Source organism: Ylistrum balloti, unplaced genomic scaffold (genome assembly GCF_031769215.1).
Source record: "Ylistrum balloti isolate Yb309-2 unplaced genomic scaffold, AGI_CSIRO_Ybal_v1 Utg370448, whole genome shotgun sequence".
Taxonomy (NCBI): domain Eukaryota; kingdom Metazoa; phylum Mollusca; class Bivalvia; order Pectinida; family Pectinidae; genus Ylistrum; species Ylistrum balloti.
Window position 1 is genome coordinate 1,070,985 of NW_026782298.1, and position 16,516 is coordinate 1,087,500.

The window sequence follows — 16,516 nt, forward strand, 5'->3', positions numbered from 1 at the left end:
TCTAGAGCTTCTATAGAAATACCGGATGAACAGACAGGTGGATGAACAGACAGGTAGATGGACAGATAGACGGACGGACAGACAGGCAGCAGACGGACAGACGGACAGGCAGGCGGATGAACAAATAGATGGATGAACAGACAGACAGATGAACAGACAGGTGGATGGACAGACAGGCGGATTGACAGACAGGTAGATGGACAGATAGATGGATGGACAGACAGGCGAATGGACGGGTAGATGGACAGAGAGACAGATGGACAGATGGACAGATTACAGACCATAGATATAGGAGAATTTGAATTATAAGGACCAAATTCCCAATTAACCAGCTTGGTTAGTCGTTAAACTTAGACACAGCATGTGTTCTTACTGTGATCAATTAGACATTAAAAGTACTAATACCAATTATATCTTGGATATGACTGTCAGAGTTCAGCAGTGTCTTTAGTCATCTCATCAGTTTTCTACAAATTAGGACGACATGCGTCTTCCATATTCATGATTCAATTACACTGAAAAGGAATGTCTGTTCTTGGCCAACATAAACTGACCTGATTCCACTCTTTTGAAATTTTAAGCACATTCTATTAAATTAGGATGCATGACCAGAATCAGAAAAAAGATAACACAAGCAAGCACCTCACTGATAGTCTCCTATCTCTTACTACAGGTAGGCTAAACAATACACTTAGTGTCACATATAAGTGCCAGTTCTGTTTACATTAGAAGTTGAATTTACTACAAGGAGGTTCCCAATTTCAGATTGTTAGAAAGGAAATCATAATTCTTCATTAACAAAAGCAGTAGTGTTCATGTTCTGTTACTTTCTCAATTCACACATACATTTAGCAGGGACGTATAACACTGTATTATAAGTCCCTTAGTAACGTTAACTTTTGAAATATTTCTATGAGTATATAATATGCATTCAACTTTGTCAATGCAGCACCAACTTTAAAGGAAATATCTCTAAAAAAAAATCTATATACATGTACATGACTAACTGAATTTGCTCTGTACGACAATGATGTCAGAAATTCATTATCTTGAATGGCATTTGTGAATCAGAATTAGAGAGATAACTTTTCAGTTCAAGCATAAATCAATAACTGGCTTCACCACCATAAATGGAAAGTCTGAATAAAGTGACCTCAGAAAAGTCCTAGTGTACATATATGTGTATTACTATATAAGAGGATTGATCATGGCTGTATCATTGTTTAATGCAATGCATGTATATTGATCGCCGTGATCGATGTCATAATTATCAAAATGTCGGTGTCCGACAAATGTTTACATTGCATGTGTCACAGCTGTAATACCACGGACCACGGTAATACACACTCGTTATGGTTCCGTGACCCTGTGATACCAACCGCACGGTAAACATACCGTTAGCTTTCCTCATATGTCGATAACATTTCGCGTCATTCACTTCAATTAAAAACCTTTCAGTGAATCAGACTGGCCCTACACATATACTCGGCAACATACATAGGTGACGCACACACACCAAAAATCGATAAAAATAAGGCGCAACAGCGTCCCAACATCGGAATCTGCAGTTACAAGCTCATCTAGTTACACATAGAAAAAATAATTTACCTGATTTCTTCAACAAAATTTAGAGTAGCTTCTATAAGTAAGTCCATATCGTTACAATCTTACCTATATATATATATCGACAGCAGACAACACCGCGTTGTTTGTGCTACTGTCGGCCATGTGAATTCGCTGCGCTCTCGGATTAATCACGTGACATTTGTGTTTATTCTTGGATACTCTTGGCAATTGTGTATTGCCATTCTCATAAATCCAAAGGTTGCTCGAAAATCAGATGTAACTCTCCAAGGGTGAGATAAATATTAACATAAACTCGCGGGAAATTCAAACGCGCCAGTATTTTTTACTGCACAACTGAAAAGAAAAGAAGCAAGTCTTTGTGAAAAGTACTACAATGTACGACAACACCTGCGCTGCCATTGTCAGAATACACCTATCACATAGCATAACGGTTTTTTTTCTATATTCGACAGGGATGCTGGTGGGTGTAGGGTTGGGCATGGATGTTTGTTGGTGCGCTCTCCACTTCTGTCTTTCTTCACCCTCGTCAAAAATATTTTAAGACACTGACCATGTATTCTGTATACAGATATTAGGGGGGGGGTATGAAAGTTGATCTAAATTCCAGAAGACTATCGGACAGTTGAATACACATATGGTTATAAAGGCAGATAGAAAGTAGATCTATATATAGATGTAACAGAGGTCATTATTTATTTCAATGCCTCCGCTAGAAATCGAACCCGGGACCCCTGGCTAACTAGTCTGACACTCAACCAATCGAGCTAAAGAAAAGTTCTCTATATACTGTAGTGTCAGTACACATCCCGGGGTATATCGTATCTGTGAACAATTACAACTAATACTAATTAATTTGACATCCATCAATCAATACAAGATCTGTTATGATCAGAAAGATGCAAACTCTATCTTTGTTGCTGATGGGTGTATTTAATTCTGAAGGTGTTATTGTTGATTGTTTAATACCGTTAACAAGCAGGGTCAAAGGTAATGAAGTCTATATATATAGGGCGATTAGTGTTCACGTGATATAGGCATGTCTTTAAAAATAACTTTTAAATGAAGGTTTATAAAGGCAAAATTAAGTGGGTTTTTTTACGAAAAAATGGTTGTTGATAAGGTCACGTGACACTCAGAAATCGTATAATTTTCAAATTTAACATTTTCAAATTTCACACTAAGATTAGTATGCAAATGTCACAATATGATTGCTAAAACTAATGGACCTAATTTGAATGGTAAATTTTACAATGTTATTTTTATTAATTAATGAATCAAAGAACCTATATGTAATCATGACCTATACAAAATTTAAGGCATGAAAAGGGCAACATTAACTTAGTGGAATGACTAAACTGAAAAACAATAGAATGCAGGAAACTTGGAGCGACTTAAAAGTTGTAATATATATATCTATAAATCACTTTGCTTTCTCCAGTCTAAATATTTGTACGATATATTTGTATGAGTTTGGCAATGTCACTAATCAAGTCATAATTTACAGAGGTATGACCTTGCAACTTCATTTTCATGGACCTTGTGCATGTGAAAACTTGAAAATATGAATATATTTTGACAAAACTAGAGTCTGCAGCTTTGGTGTTGTGGGACCAATTTGATTAAGTTACAGAGTTATGGCCCTTTGCAGTTTTATTACCATTGTACATTGTTTATATTAGTCACAGGACTGGTTAGGTCCAGGGCCTCTTGTTAAAGAGACAACATCCATCAGTTGCTTTTTTTTTTAATCTAAATAAGTTTGAGCACATGAAGCAATATGGAATACAGGCTCAATTGTCATTTGGATTTCCAATTTGTGCATCCCTGTCTATGTCAAAGTGGTATATACCTGTTCAATTAGTTTCAATCCTTTCAATGATAACATCAACTGAATGAAAGAGAAATTTTATTTGACTGAAATCTGAATCTGAGGATAGGTGAAATTAACTACTGGGTATTACATGTATCATCTGAATTGAATGAATGGTTCCAGGAGGCCAGGGAGTTAATGGGGTGGGCTTGGTGTTTGTTTTTTATTGGACAATTTCTCTACGTTGCATTATGCAGAGGAAATGTATTTATTTGTCAGGAAATCATCGATGAAAGCAAAGAGGCAAGAAGGGGTTTAGGGGTAGGTGGGGAATTAGCGTTTGTCAGAATAATATTTTGCAGCTGGATCCTGGGAAGAGCTGATCTCACATGGCTCTACCACATCTGATTGTGACTGCAGGTTGCAGTGAGGTACATTTGTACAAAGTAAGCAAGTAAGATTAATTGAACAATTCCCGGCCTGACAAAGATGTTCAAATTTTTTATGTTGAGTATCAAATATTGTGAATGAATTGTTGAAAAATCCTCAAAAATCATTTGTGTGTAATTATTTTGGATTTTTTTTCCAAAACTTACCAACATGGTGACACAGTATCACTAATATGACCAAAACTGGTGAGTGTATAGTGTTTTTGTTGATAACTTTAAGTATTGACATCTCTAAGAATGACATTTTACAGCTGGATCCTGGCTGTACTGGAGCTGTTGTAGCTGAATACCTCATAAGGCTTTACTGTATTGGAAGATGGTCACTGCTGGTGTAAGATTTAGGGCCTGGTACACCTGGTTTTGTCAATTTTAATTTAAGGATAATCTATGTCTTCATTGGGCCTCACTCCTTTGCCTTCAGGGGTCCAGATCCAAAGTGTGTGCTTCAAAGCAATTTATATATGTCCACTGCAACCAAGGATGCTTCAGATCACATTTTGACAAATTTCTAGGATTCAGCAATTTCCTATATATCCTGGCTGTAGTAATGGACCATACATCTGGCTTTAGGCTATTAATTTATCCAACATTGGCATACTTTCCCCAAAATAGTGCTTTTGATCAAATTTGGTCCATATAACTTCAGCCAACACAAGGGGTATTAAAGATTTTGCTTAGTGTTTCAACTTAGGGCCCAAGGGGGTCAGACCAACCACTTGTATACAAAATTGGTTTCTCTTCCCATAAAGCTTTTCCTCCATTTCTCTTATTGGGCCACATCCCCAACTTTGTCACAAACCTGACCCTAAGGCCTGGTGGGCCCAGACCCTCTATCAGTACAAACTTGGTTTCCCTACCCTCCATGATGCTTCTGACTAAATTTAAATCAATTCTAGGTGTGTTTTTATCCCAACTAAAAAGTTGACATTACTGTGAATATATTTACCGTATTCGACCCAATAAGCACCCATGTCCATATAAGCGCTCCCTCCCCCTTCAGATACCTAAAAGTCTAGATTTATTTGCCTTTTAGTCATGATCAAGAATTGTTTTAAGTCGGTTACTAAGGAGATGTACTCCAGAAAAACATAAAAAAAACTTTTTAAATCTAAGATGGTTTTATTGCATGTAAAAAAACTAGTGATTTTATAAATACATGAACCGTACAGTAGATTTTTAAGTATTTTAGTACTGAATGTGTTTCTTTTACATCTACTATGGTCTCTAATAAGCGCCCCCCTTATTGCAATTTTTTGAGTGCCCTGGGCGCTTATTGGATCGAATACAGTATTCACTTTTCAAAAATGGGAAAAATTTTGTAAATTTGAAGTTTTCTTGCTTTTCCTTGTCCATTTCAACTTGTGTGTTGATCATGAAGCGCACCAAACAAAATCTGTGCTTTGAAATTCAAATTCAAAGTACTGTACTGCAAAGTGAGGGCTGACACCAACTGTTGATTTTCATCAAATATGAAACATTTCGAAAAAAGAAATTGTGGAACATTTATATAAAATTCCTAAACTTTGGCCATATTTGCTTATAGAAATATAGTCTTAAAATGCTACTCCCCAGTCCCCTAGAGAGTCAAATCCAGCCTTTTTACAATATTGAATTTCCACCTTGCCAGAATGCTACCAACCAAATGTGACAATAAGTGTGTAGTTAAAAGGGAAAAAGTTATGGTGCATATTAATATAACCATTCTTGCCCTGCCCTTGAACCCCTGGAGGGTCATCCCCCATTATCAGTAGTTTTGAATCCCCATCCTCTAGGGATACTGCAGTCCATTATATGTGATATCCAATGTGTTCTTCCCGAGAAGAAGTTATTTATACCAATTATATAACCAAAATATCTAGATAAACTGTTAAATTATATCAATTAAAAAGATATCTACCAGTAATAGAGACAGGTGTACAAAATGATATCTACCTGTAACATACTGGAGTACAGAATGATGTCTACCTGTAACAGAGACAGGTGTACAAAATCATATCTACCTGTAACAGAGACAGGTGTACAAAATCATATCTACCTGTAACATACTGGAGTACAGAATGATGTGTACCTGTAACAGAGACAGGTGTACAAAATATTATCTACCTGTAACAGAGACAGGTGTACCAAATAATATCTATCTATAACACAGACAGGTGTACCAAATATTATCTACCTGTAACAGTGACAAGTGTACAAAGTCATATCTACCTGTAACAGTCAGGTGTACAAAATATTATCTACCTGTAACACAGACAGGTGTACAAAATATTATCTACCTGTAACAGAGACAGGTGTACCAAATATATTCTACCTGTAACACAGACAGGTGTACAAAATATTATCTACCTGTAACAGAGACAGGTGTACAAAATATTATCTACCTGTTAACAGAGACAGGTGTACCAAATAATATCTACCTGTAACAGTGACAAGTGTACAAAGTCATATCTACCTGTAACAGTCAGGTGTACAAAATATTATCTACCTGTAACACAGACAGGTGTACAAAATGATATCTACCTGTAACAGAGACAGGTGTGCCAGATCATATCTACCTGTAACAGAGACAGGTGTACCAAATATTATCAACCTGTAACAGTGACAAGTGTACAAAGTCATATCTACCTGTAACAGTCAGGTGTACAAAATATTATCTACCTGTAACACAGACAGGTGTACAAAATATTATCTACCTGTAACAGAGACAGGTGTACAAAATGATATCTACCTGTAACACAGACAGGTGTACAAAATGATATCTACCTGTAACACAGACAGGTGTACAAAATCATATCTACCTGTAACAGAGACAGGTGTACCAAATATTATCTACCTGTAACACAGACAGGTGTACAAAATCATATCTACCTGTAACACAGACAGGTGTACAAAATCATATCTACCTGTAACACAGACAGGTTCACACATACTTAGGTTTTATGTACATGATGTTTCAGTTTATATGTAAATGTATGTATGGTAATTAAGTCAAGTGATCACTGATTGGTCAGTGTAATTGTCTATATATTGTTTTTATAGAAAAAAAATTCTTTCCTAAAAGCTAACAGCAAGATTTTGTATTTAGCTATCTTCAAAAATCATTTTAAGGGTGTACAACTAAAATTATTGAAAAAATAAAGTTGAAATAATTACATCCAACTTCTGAAAAAAACTAAATATTATATTTCTTTTTATCCTTGAATACTTTTCAGAATGAATCAAATTTTGTAGACAAATTTAAGAATGCTTGACCATTTTCAGGAGAATTTTTAAAGTTTTTATATAAATCTTACTGCCGTGTGCTCTTTTTAATTCACAGAATTGTACATACAACAACGGCATCATACTCATGACCTTTTGACCCTAGCTTACACAGCCAATCATGCTTTTACAGTATCCACATACAAATATTTGAGTGTGCCATTAAAGTTAAAGTTTTGGTTTTTATTGATCATGTCTTGATTTCTTTCCAGTAGGAAAATCTTTCTGATTTGTGTCCACCTTAAAGTATGATTTTTATTTAATTCCCTTGAAAATATTTTCTGGATTACATCCCCTTAAAACATGTTTCTGGATTAAATCACCTTCAATCTTATTTTCGGTTTGCATCCCCTTAAAGATAAAATTCTGGATAACATCCCTTAGTATTAAAGTATTCATATAGAAAATGTAAAACTATGTTTGAGTAACAAAAGAAGCTGTTATTGTTTATATATCTACATAAATACAAAAAAGAAGGATTAGCATTCGTAGAAGCCATCAATACATTTCGGCCATATTTGGAATCATCAAAAATTTACTGTGTATACAGACGATTCGACCGTAAAATGGATACAAAGTAATAAAAAATTAAATAGTAAGGTAGCACGCTGGGCACCACAACTCCAAGGGTATAATTTTGACGTTAAACATAAGACAGGACAGAAGAATCTAAATGTGGTTGCACTTTCAAGGAGGGAGTATATACAGGACCAATGTTCAAAGGACCAAGGACCAGAGCAGATACAAGACCCAGATGTACCAGGCTATGAAGTTAACATAGCATCTACATCAAGTCAAGCTCAACAGTTGAGCCAAAAAGAATATGCTATGGCAACCTTCGTGTATCATGCGGATACGCAAAAAACTGCTAGTGTATGCAACATTGACACTCAGCAAAATTTGGAAGATGAGCCTGAGGATGATATCGATGACAGCCAACTCAAAGACTTCCATGAAGAATTTCACACTAATTCTGAACTTTCCCAGTTACAACAGCAATGTCCAGATTTTGACAGCATTTTAGCTACAAGAAGGATGGACTGGTGCCAGAAAACCATATTACTGCAAGGCAAGTTGTAGCTGAAACTTAAAATTATGAACTTAGGGATTGAGTTCTATTCCACATTTTCCAAGGAAGATATGAGAATAGAGAAGCAGCAGATAGGTTGGTTTTCCAAGTTGCTGTACCCCAATGCCTTCAACACGAGGCTCTCGTAGCCTATCATGATAGTAAAGTCATCAGGGACAACAGCGTACCTATGACGCTATCAGAAGCAAATACTATTGGCCTCGCATGTACTAAGAAATTAAAGACTATGTTCAAAGTTGGGAAGCATGTCAGCAAACCAAACGTCACTTGGCTGGACGCCCTACACCTCTCAACCCTTTACCGGTAGAAGAAGTATTCAGTAGGTGTCATATCGACATACTAGGAGGCCTACCGATTACATCAGAAGGCTACAAATACACCCTGCTCGTTGTAGACAGCGCTTCTAAGTGGTGTGAGGCATTCTCACTGAAAACACAATCTGCAAATGAAATTGCCCATGTTTTGTTTAGAGAAATTTTCACTCGTTATGGTGCACCACGAACCTTAGTTTCGGATCGCGGCAGAAATTTTATGTCATCACTCATTCAAGCTCTATCGGAAATGTTTCAAACAAAGAGTCTTTTCGAGCTCAAATTACGCACAAACTCGGCCTGCGAGAGAATGAACTTTGTTATTTTACAACAATTGAGAATACGTTGCAATGAGAAGCAGAACACATGGCTTGATGTGTTACCAGCAATAATGATGTCCTATCGCATGACACCAGTGACTCAGTCAATGTTACATTCTCCGTACTATATACTATATGGACAAGAGATGAGAATGCCAATCGATTCAAGTCTTATTCCAAAACCAACCCTACCACAAAATTTCCGAATTCAACTCTCACAACACCTGGAGAATCTAGACCTAACAAGGAAATAAGCAAAGGACAATATGAAAATAGCACAGGAAAAGTACAAGAGACAATGTGACAAACATGCAAAACCCACTGAATTTGTAGTTAGAGACAAAGTTTGGTTATACTGTGCTCAGGTTCCTGTTGGTACAGCTCCCAAGTTACATAGGAAATGGGTTGGACCTTACAATATTACCCCTAAAGGACCAAAGGATACATTCAAGCTCAGAAGATGTAGCGACAACAAAGATGTACGGTCACTAATCCATGCTAACAGATTAAAGCCTTGTTATGACCCTGAAAAGAGACCCATTCATCCACATGAATTGCATGAAGATGATATAGAAGAAGCAGAACCTGATGCTGAAGAAATGGTAGTAACGTATAAGATGAAGTAGAGGATAACAATATACCACAGGGTACACAACCATTAGGGTTACAAGAGAGGACTCGAACAGACAGTACACCTCAAGCAGAAATGAACAATACTTGTCATCGTCAAGATACACCAGAGACTCAAAGTCAGGAAGATATTCAGAAAAGTCAGGATATAGCACGTCGCAAGGAAAAGAGGATTATTTCCAACATTTTGTCAGCAAAGCGTAGTCACGACGTTCTATATTATTATGTCCAGTATAAGAACAGAGATGTATCGAACGTATGGCTTTTCCCAAAAAATCGTTCCAGAGAAGCTCAGACGACAGTTTCATGATACCAAAAATATGGATGGCAAGAAACGGAACGTCCTCTACAAAAACAAATTGTTTAATGAACAAGAGAAGGAAGATAAGGATGCTGCCATAGTTGCGAAGATTCATCAAGGTCGTCCACAAAAGGACAAATACTTTCCGAATCCTGACAAGAAATGTCCTAATACTGGAACACCAAAGAAAGCAGACTGTGTAACAAGGATTGCTTTTTCAAACCGATATAACATATATTACTGCAAGGTTCAATATTCGGAAACAGAAGAAGAATCGTCATGGATTTCATTAAAACATGAGTGGACAAGAGGGATTTTGTGTCAGGTTGGACTGACTCTTTTACTGGAATTTATCACTAGGCAACATGCTGAACGAGCAAGAAGGAAGAAATGTTCACAGAGGTTACGTAGGACTTATCAAAATAAACAGTGACTTAAAGCCAAGCTACTGGAGATGGCCAAGGATGGAGACGGCACATCATTTCTACTACAGTTTCCATGACAACGACCCGTGTGGACCAGAGATGTTCTGATGGCAGACTTTGCTGTTGGTTTTAGGGCACTGTTGCTGAATTCTGTGAACCAGTATGTGCTGTCTCGCAGTTTGAGGGTGAGGATGTAAACAATCCTGTGTTTGAGACTGTTGATGCTGTACCTGAGCACCTTATTAACCTTTTTGAGCGCTCGAAGGAAAACCTGACGGAATATCAGCAACAACAGGTTGCAGATATCCTTATACGGTACAGTGACACATTTTCTAACAGCCAATCAGATATCGGCAATACAAATGTAGTTACCCATGCAATCGACACAGGTGATGCAAAACCAATACACCAGGGATCCGCAGAATTCCATTTTCAAAACAAAAAGAAGCGGAGAGGAAAGTAAAGGAAATGTCATAAATGGGTGTGATTGAGAAATCAAATGGTCAGTGGGCATCACCCATTGTTTTAGTGAAAAAGAAAGATGGTTCAACACGGTTTTGTATTGACTACCGTGAACTGAATGACATCACAGTTAAGGACAGTCATCCATTGCCCCGCATCGAGGATACTATGGACACTCTTGCTGGTGCCACTTGGTTCTCCACTCTAGATCTCAAAAGTGGCTATTGGCAGGTGGACGTTGCAGAGAAGGATCGACAGAAAACAGCCTTTGTAACAGGTTATGGTGGATTTTGGCAATTTAAAGTTATGCCCATTGGTCTTTGCAACGCACCTGCCACATTCGAACATTTGATGGAGCAAGTCCTTACAGGCTTAACTTGGAAGCTTTGTCTAGTGTACATGGATGATATTTTAGTCTTTGATAATACCTGCGAACAAGAACTAGGTCATCTCTACAACCTGTACAACCGTGTACCTGTGTGTGACAAGTCGGCCTTTTAGGACAAGCACGATCTGACGGAGTAGTACTGAAATCAACACATGTTTGGGTACTAACAGGAGCAGCAGGTTTGTCTACTTGAGTGCTGCTAGCCAAGGGGACACATGTGTTAAACGAACATGACCCGTTTTCCACGATTGGAACTTGTTTCGTGAGCAGGTAGGGTGTGTACTAGTATATCCGAGGCTAGACATATGTCAGTATGACTATCAGTTTGACAACATCTGTCAGACATAGAAACACGCGTACGGGGTCTCAATTCACTTTGAATCTTGTTCAGATTGTCCTTCAAATTGAAGGTTTGTTCATTGAGAAACTGCACTTCTTTCCTAGTGTTGACTAATTCACTTAGAAGATAAGTATATGTTTCAAGGACATTATCAAAAACAGTTCTTATTTCATCCTGAAAATCATCAATTAAACACGAAATGAGTTAATTTTGTTTTTCAAACATGTCCAGAACAACTTCCGGGGCCAAAGCGATAGTATGGGGTACCAACGGTGGGAGGTGGAGAAAAAGTAGACATAGAGAAACGGTTCAAGAAAAAGTCGTATGGCCATGCCCATGGAATATAAAATGAACTAAGCGACACTAACAAGGCCCCACGTTGGGCGCCAATGTGACAAATAACATTGTCACCTTTAGATTAAGGGCACGCGGAGTGGAACTCGGTTCACTTCAACTTCAAATACGACTAGGAAACGTGGATACAGATATAATTAAAAAGTTGTATTCTGCATGTTTAAAATGATCAGAAGTACCTGCAGATAAAGTACAAACAGGTATATACGTTCACGGGGAAGAGACAAAGCCAATAAAAACAGAGTGTCGTAAACACGTCTGCACTCTTGGGAGTCCAAGCTCTGTCTGCTAACACAAAAGAACACTACTCACGAAGTCAACTTTCATACCAATGGCCACTTGACTTACACACTCTAAAACCCATTACAAAACACAATATAAGTCCACTCGTCACACACATTCGACCCACAAAGGACGACTCGCCAGTCACACATAGGTACACGGATCGGTTGTACAGGTGACGTGGCTAAAATAGATCACCTACCTGGACAACGGCATGAGTACGAATACCACAATAAATATCAGCATTCACTCTCGCATGCATGCTCGTACATCATTCACACCACTTAATCATAAGTTCGCGGCAACAGAGACGTATATATCACATGTGATATATACGTCTCTGGTGACAATTAGATGTGAAGTAAGCTTCGTTGAGTAAACTGGTGTGTTTACAATCAGATAGCTATAATTATTTGTTTGGAATTTCAAAAAATCTTAAATTCAACCCTGTAATAGCTGTAATTTGCAAAACAATCGGAAAGTTTCACTGTTGAGTGTGGCGTACAAGTTTTTTACCCCTTAAAAAATAACAAAACATCGATTAAAAAACCTTGATAGCTAAATTAATTCATTCAAAGAGTCAGAATTTTAAAATATTTAAGTATATTATGTAGAAAATTTGCAACTAATAAGATTTTTTTTTTTTTTTGCTCGAGTTATTAATTATTTCTTATATTCCTGGTACGGGCATAATCCGTCTACCACCAAATGGATAAGTTATTGAGAGTTGTTTCCCTTCAACGGAAGTTCAACTGTTTGACTTTCGGTGATAGAGCTTACTGCGGTACGATGGCAATGCTTGTGAAATAGTAAGTAAACTGAGGCAACTTTAACGATTTACAGATATTGATCGATTCCACTAAGGACACAGTACTCTACAGTCATCTCACATATAGTGAATTTTCTGACAAAACCTGTCGTTTTTTTTTATCGTTAAAATCACTAACGACGCATGAATGGAATAGACAGAGCATTTCATCAGAATGATAACACCGTGGTTCCAATACATTTAAGTCATATATGCCCGACTTGAGGAAAATATACAATTTATTCAAATTTGTATAAAATATATGGGGAAATTCAGCCAAGCCGTAACCTAGCAAGAATGACAATGTAAGCGTATACAAACTTCGTCATTCTTCCTGTGGATAACATCATCATGGGTACAATAGATTAGTTAGGGCTATTTAAAGACGTACGGGATTTGAAGAAACTCAAGAAACCAGTAAATTTAAATGAAATCAAAAGCTTTTATATTTTGATTTAGTCTTTAAAATCTAAAGGTTAGATGTCAATCATATAATTTATGAAAGCAGCATGGTATATCTTATTAATTAACGATATAGAGAAAAAAAAAACAAAAAAAAAACCCCAGAGCTCTACTTACAGAGTCAAACAAGCCTGCTCCACCTGGTGAATGACGGAGACCATATTCAACATAATACACAAGTCATACTGACTTCTTCCATTTACATCACTCACTGTTTTTCTTGAAATTTCCTAAATCTCAATGCAACCCAAGGCATTAAATACCACAACGCATGATATTTCGTTAAATACCAAACTGAAAGAGTCAAATAGAAGCAGTATAAATAGTGGTTAGTACTTGGCAAGTATTTACGGTAAATAGTCTTAATAGGCCTACCTGTGTTCCGTAAGAACATTTAGTTGAATTATTCACTTCACTGAAAATGAATGGAAAAAACATTTATTGTAAGAGCAATCTAGGTTGCAGTCAAAATCAGTGTACATGTACTTACATATACTGATGAATTAATTTTTGTTTTAGTGGCACTGCATATACTGAGAAATTAATTTGTGTTTTAGTGGCACTGCATATACTGATGAATTAATTTGTGTTTTAGTGGTACTGCATGTACTGAGAAATTAATTTGTGTTTTAGTGGCACTGCATATACTGATGAATTAATTTTTGTTTTAGTGGCACTTCTTTAGCAAAGCTTGGCCTTCTTGGTGGTGCAGTTGGTGTGACAAGTCACTATGGTGTGTGGGGTGACACTGAACAAGGAGTCCAGGCCTACAAGCAACTACAGGAGCTGGTAGAACCATACACTCCAGAAGAAATATCCAAGGTAAGGAAACAGAAAGGATCAGACTGTTTACTGGGGTTTTCTCAAGTACAAGACTTCAAGTCTGAGACGGTATTCTAGTGTTAGGCAAGTCTTAGACCATCTTTTAGTGTTAGATAAGTCTTAGACAGTCCTCAAGTGTTAGACTAGTCTTAGACAGTCTTCAAGTGTTAGATAAGTCTAAGACAGTATTCCAGTGTTAGACAAGTCTGAGAAAATCCTCTAGTGGTAGACAAGTCTGAGAGAGTCCTCTAGTGTTAGATAAGTCTGAGATAGCCGTCTAGTGGTAGACAAGTCTTAGAGAGTCCTCTAGTGTTAGACAAGTCTTAGTCCTTTAGTGTTAGACAAGTCTTAGAGAGTCCTCTAGTGTTAGACAAGTCTAAGACAGTATTCAAGTCTAATACAAGACTTAGACACTCCTGTAGTATGCGTATGACATTGTTATTAGTTGTCTGATGATCTACTGCTGGTTAATAGTATAATATAGCATACTTTGTATTTGATTTCAGTTGAAGCCTATGTCATCTTTAGGCCTGGACAGCAGAAGTGACAGTACTGTAGTCTAAGACAAGACTTAGGCACCTGTAGTGTTCAAAGACAGTACTGTAGTCTAAGACAAGACTTAGACACTCCTGTAGTGTTAGATAAGTCTGAGACAGTACTGTAGTCTAAGACAAGACTTAGACACTCCTGTAGTGTTAGATAAGTCTGAGACAGTACTGTAGTCTAAGACAAGACTTAGACAGTCCTTTAGTGTAAGACAAGTCTAAGAGGGTCCTCAAGTGTTAGATAAGTCTAAGACACTCCTTTAGGTTAGGGACGGACAGTCCTTTAGTGTTTATCAGCAGTGTTCACCTGGTCCATCTGAGACAGCCATTTATTATAAAACATATTTGAGGCATCCTCTCACCTGGTCCAGGGACTCCTGTTGTTAAAAGTGTTTATCAGCCCCCTCACCTGAAACAACTCTAAGACAGTGTTTTTTAAAGCATCACCTGGTCCAGACTCCTGTAGTGAGAGTGAAAATTATCAGCCTACCTATAGTCTGTTGTGTAAGGCTTATCAGCTCACCTCAAGTTCCACAGCTCCTGTTGTTGTGTAAGGTTTATCAGTTATAAAAGCAGTCCACATGAATTCTATTGTTGTTAGTTGTTTATGAGCTCACCTGGTTAATAGTATAATATAGCATACTTTGTATTTGTTTCAGTTGTTTATCATCTTACCTGGACAGCAGAAGTGACAATAATGTTGTTGTGTAAGGTTACCATCAAAAACTCTGTGGTGGAAGGGACAAAGGTCCTGTTGTAGTGTTTATCAGCTCACCTGGTCCAGGGACTCCTATTGTTGTGTAGTGTTTATCAGCTCACCTGGTCCAGGGACTCCTGTTGTAGTGTTTATCAGCTCACCTGGTCCAGGGACTCCTGTTGTTGTGTAGTGTTTATCAGCTCACCTGGTCCAGGGACTCCTGTTGTTGTTTAGTGTTTATCAGCTCACCTGGTCCAGGGACTCCTATTGTTGTGTAAGGCTTATCAGCTCACCTGGTCCACAGACTCCTGTTGTTGTGTAAGGTTTATCAGTTCACCTGGTCCACGTACTTCTATTGTTGTGTAGTGTTTATCAGCTCACCTGGTCCAGGGACTCCTGTTGTTGTGTAGTGTTTATCAGCTCACCTGGTCCAGGGACTCCTGTTGTTGTGTAAGGTTAATCAGCTCACCTGGTCCACGGACTCCTGTTGTTGTGTAGTGTTTATCAGCTCACCTGGTCCAGAGACTCCTGTTGTAGTGTTTATCAGCTCACCTGGTCAAGGGAGCTCCTATTGTTGTGTAAGGTTTATCAGCTCACCTGGTCCAGGGACTCCTGTTGTTGTGTAAGGTTTATCAGTTCACCTGGTCCAGGGACTCCTGTTGTAGTGTTTATCAGCTCACCTGGTCAAGGGAGCTCCTATTGTTGTGTAATGTTTATCAGCTCACCTGGTCCAGGGACTCTTGTTGTTGTGTAGGGCTAATCAGTTCACCTGGTCCAGGGACTCCTTGTCACAAATTTTTCATAAATGTTTGCATCGGTCAAATATTGTATAACATACTCCATCATTTTACTGACCTACATTATACAGTTTAGTATGATAACATGAAGCTTTATCAAATTTTGGTAGACATAGTTTAAATTATAAAGGTCTAACATTACACAGGCAAGGTGATGGACGGGGAACCCATGATATGTCCATCTGTTAACTAATTTTGATAGATATTTATGTCATAAATGTTTGACATTTGATAAACTTTCTGTGTTACAGGTGTCCAGAAAACTTTTGAGTTTGTGAGTGATGCTCCTAGTCTGGTCAGTGGAGGCATGGACAGTTTGACAGACACTGTTAAAAAGCAGTTTAAAGAGTAGATACAGTGATACGTGAATTTCCT

At 37.7% G+C, this 16,516-nt stretch overlaps 2 protein-coding genes across 2 annotated transcripts in view; both read left to right on the plus strand.

Annotated features, from left to right (window-relative positions):
- Positions 1-4,019: 4,019 nt before the first annotated feature.
- On the plus strand, positions 4,020-9,082 carry LOC132554850 (uncharacterized). The gene is made up of 3 exons (XM_060219173.1): positions 4,020-4,032; positions 7,658-8,176; positions 8,592-9,082. The coding sequence occupies exons 1-3, from the start codon at positions 4,020-4,022 to the stop codon at positions 9,080-9,082; spliced, it is 1,023 nt and encodes a 340-aa protein (XP_060075156.1).
- A 3,669-nt stretch (positions 9,083-12,751) lies between these two features.
- Positions 12,752-16,516, plus strand: part of LOC132554851 (uncharacterized) — a 4,259-nt gene continuing 494 nt past the window's right edge. The window contains exons 1-4 of the mRNA XM_060219174.1: positions 12,752-12,819; positions 13,952-14,102; positions 14,609-14,651; positions 16,393-16,516. The exon at positions 16,393-16,516 is cut by the window's right edge and continues 494 nt beyond it. Coding sequence (XP_060075157.1) covers positions 12,800-12,819; positions 13,952-14,102; positions 14,609-14,651; positions 16,393-16,493 — 315 coding nt within the window. The 5' untranslated portion in view covers positions 12,752-12,799 and the 3' untranslated portion in view covers positions 16,494-16,516. The remainder of the gene's footprint in view (positions 12,820-13,951; positions 14,103-14,608; positions 14,652-16,392) is intronic.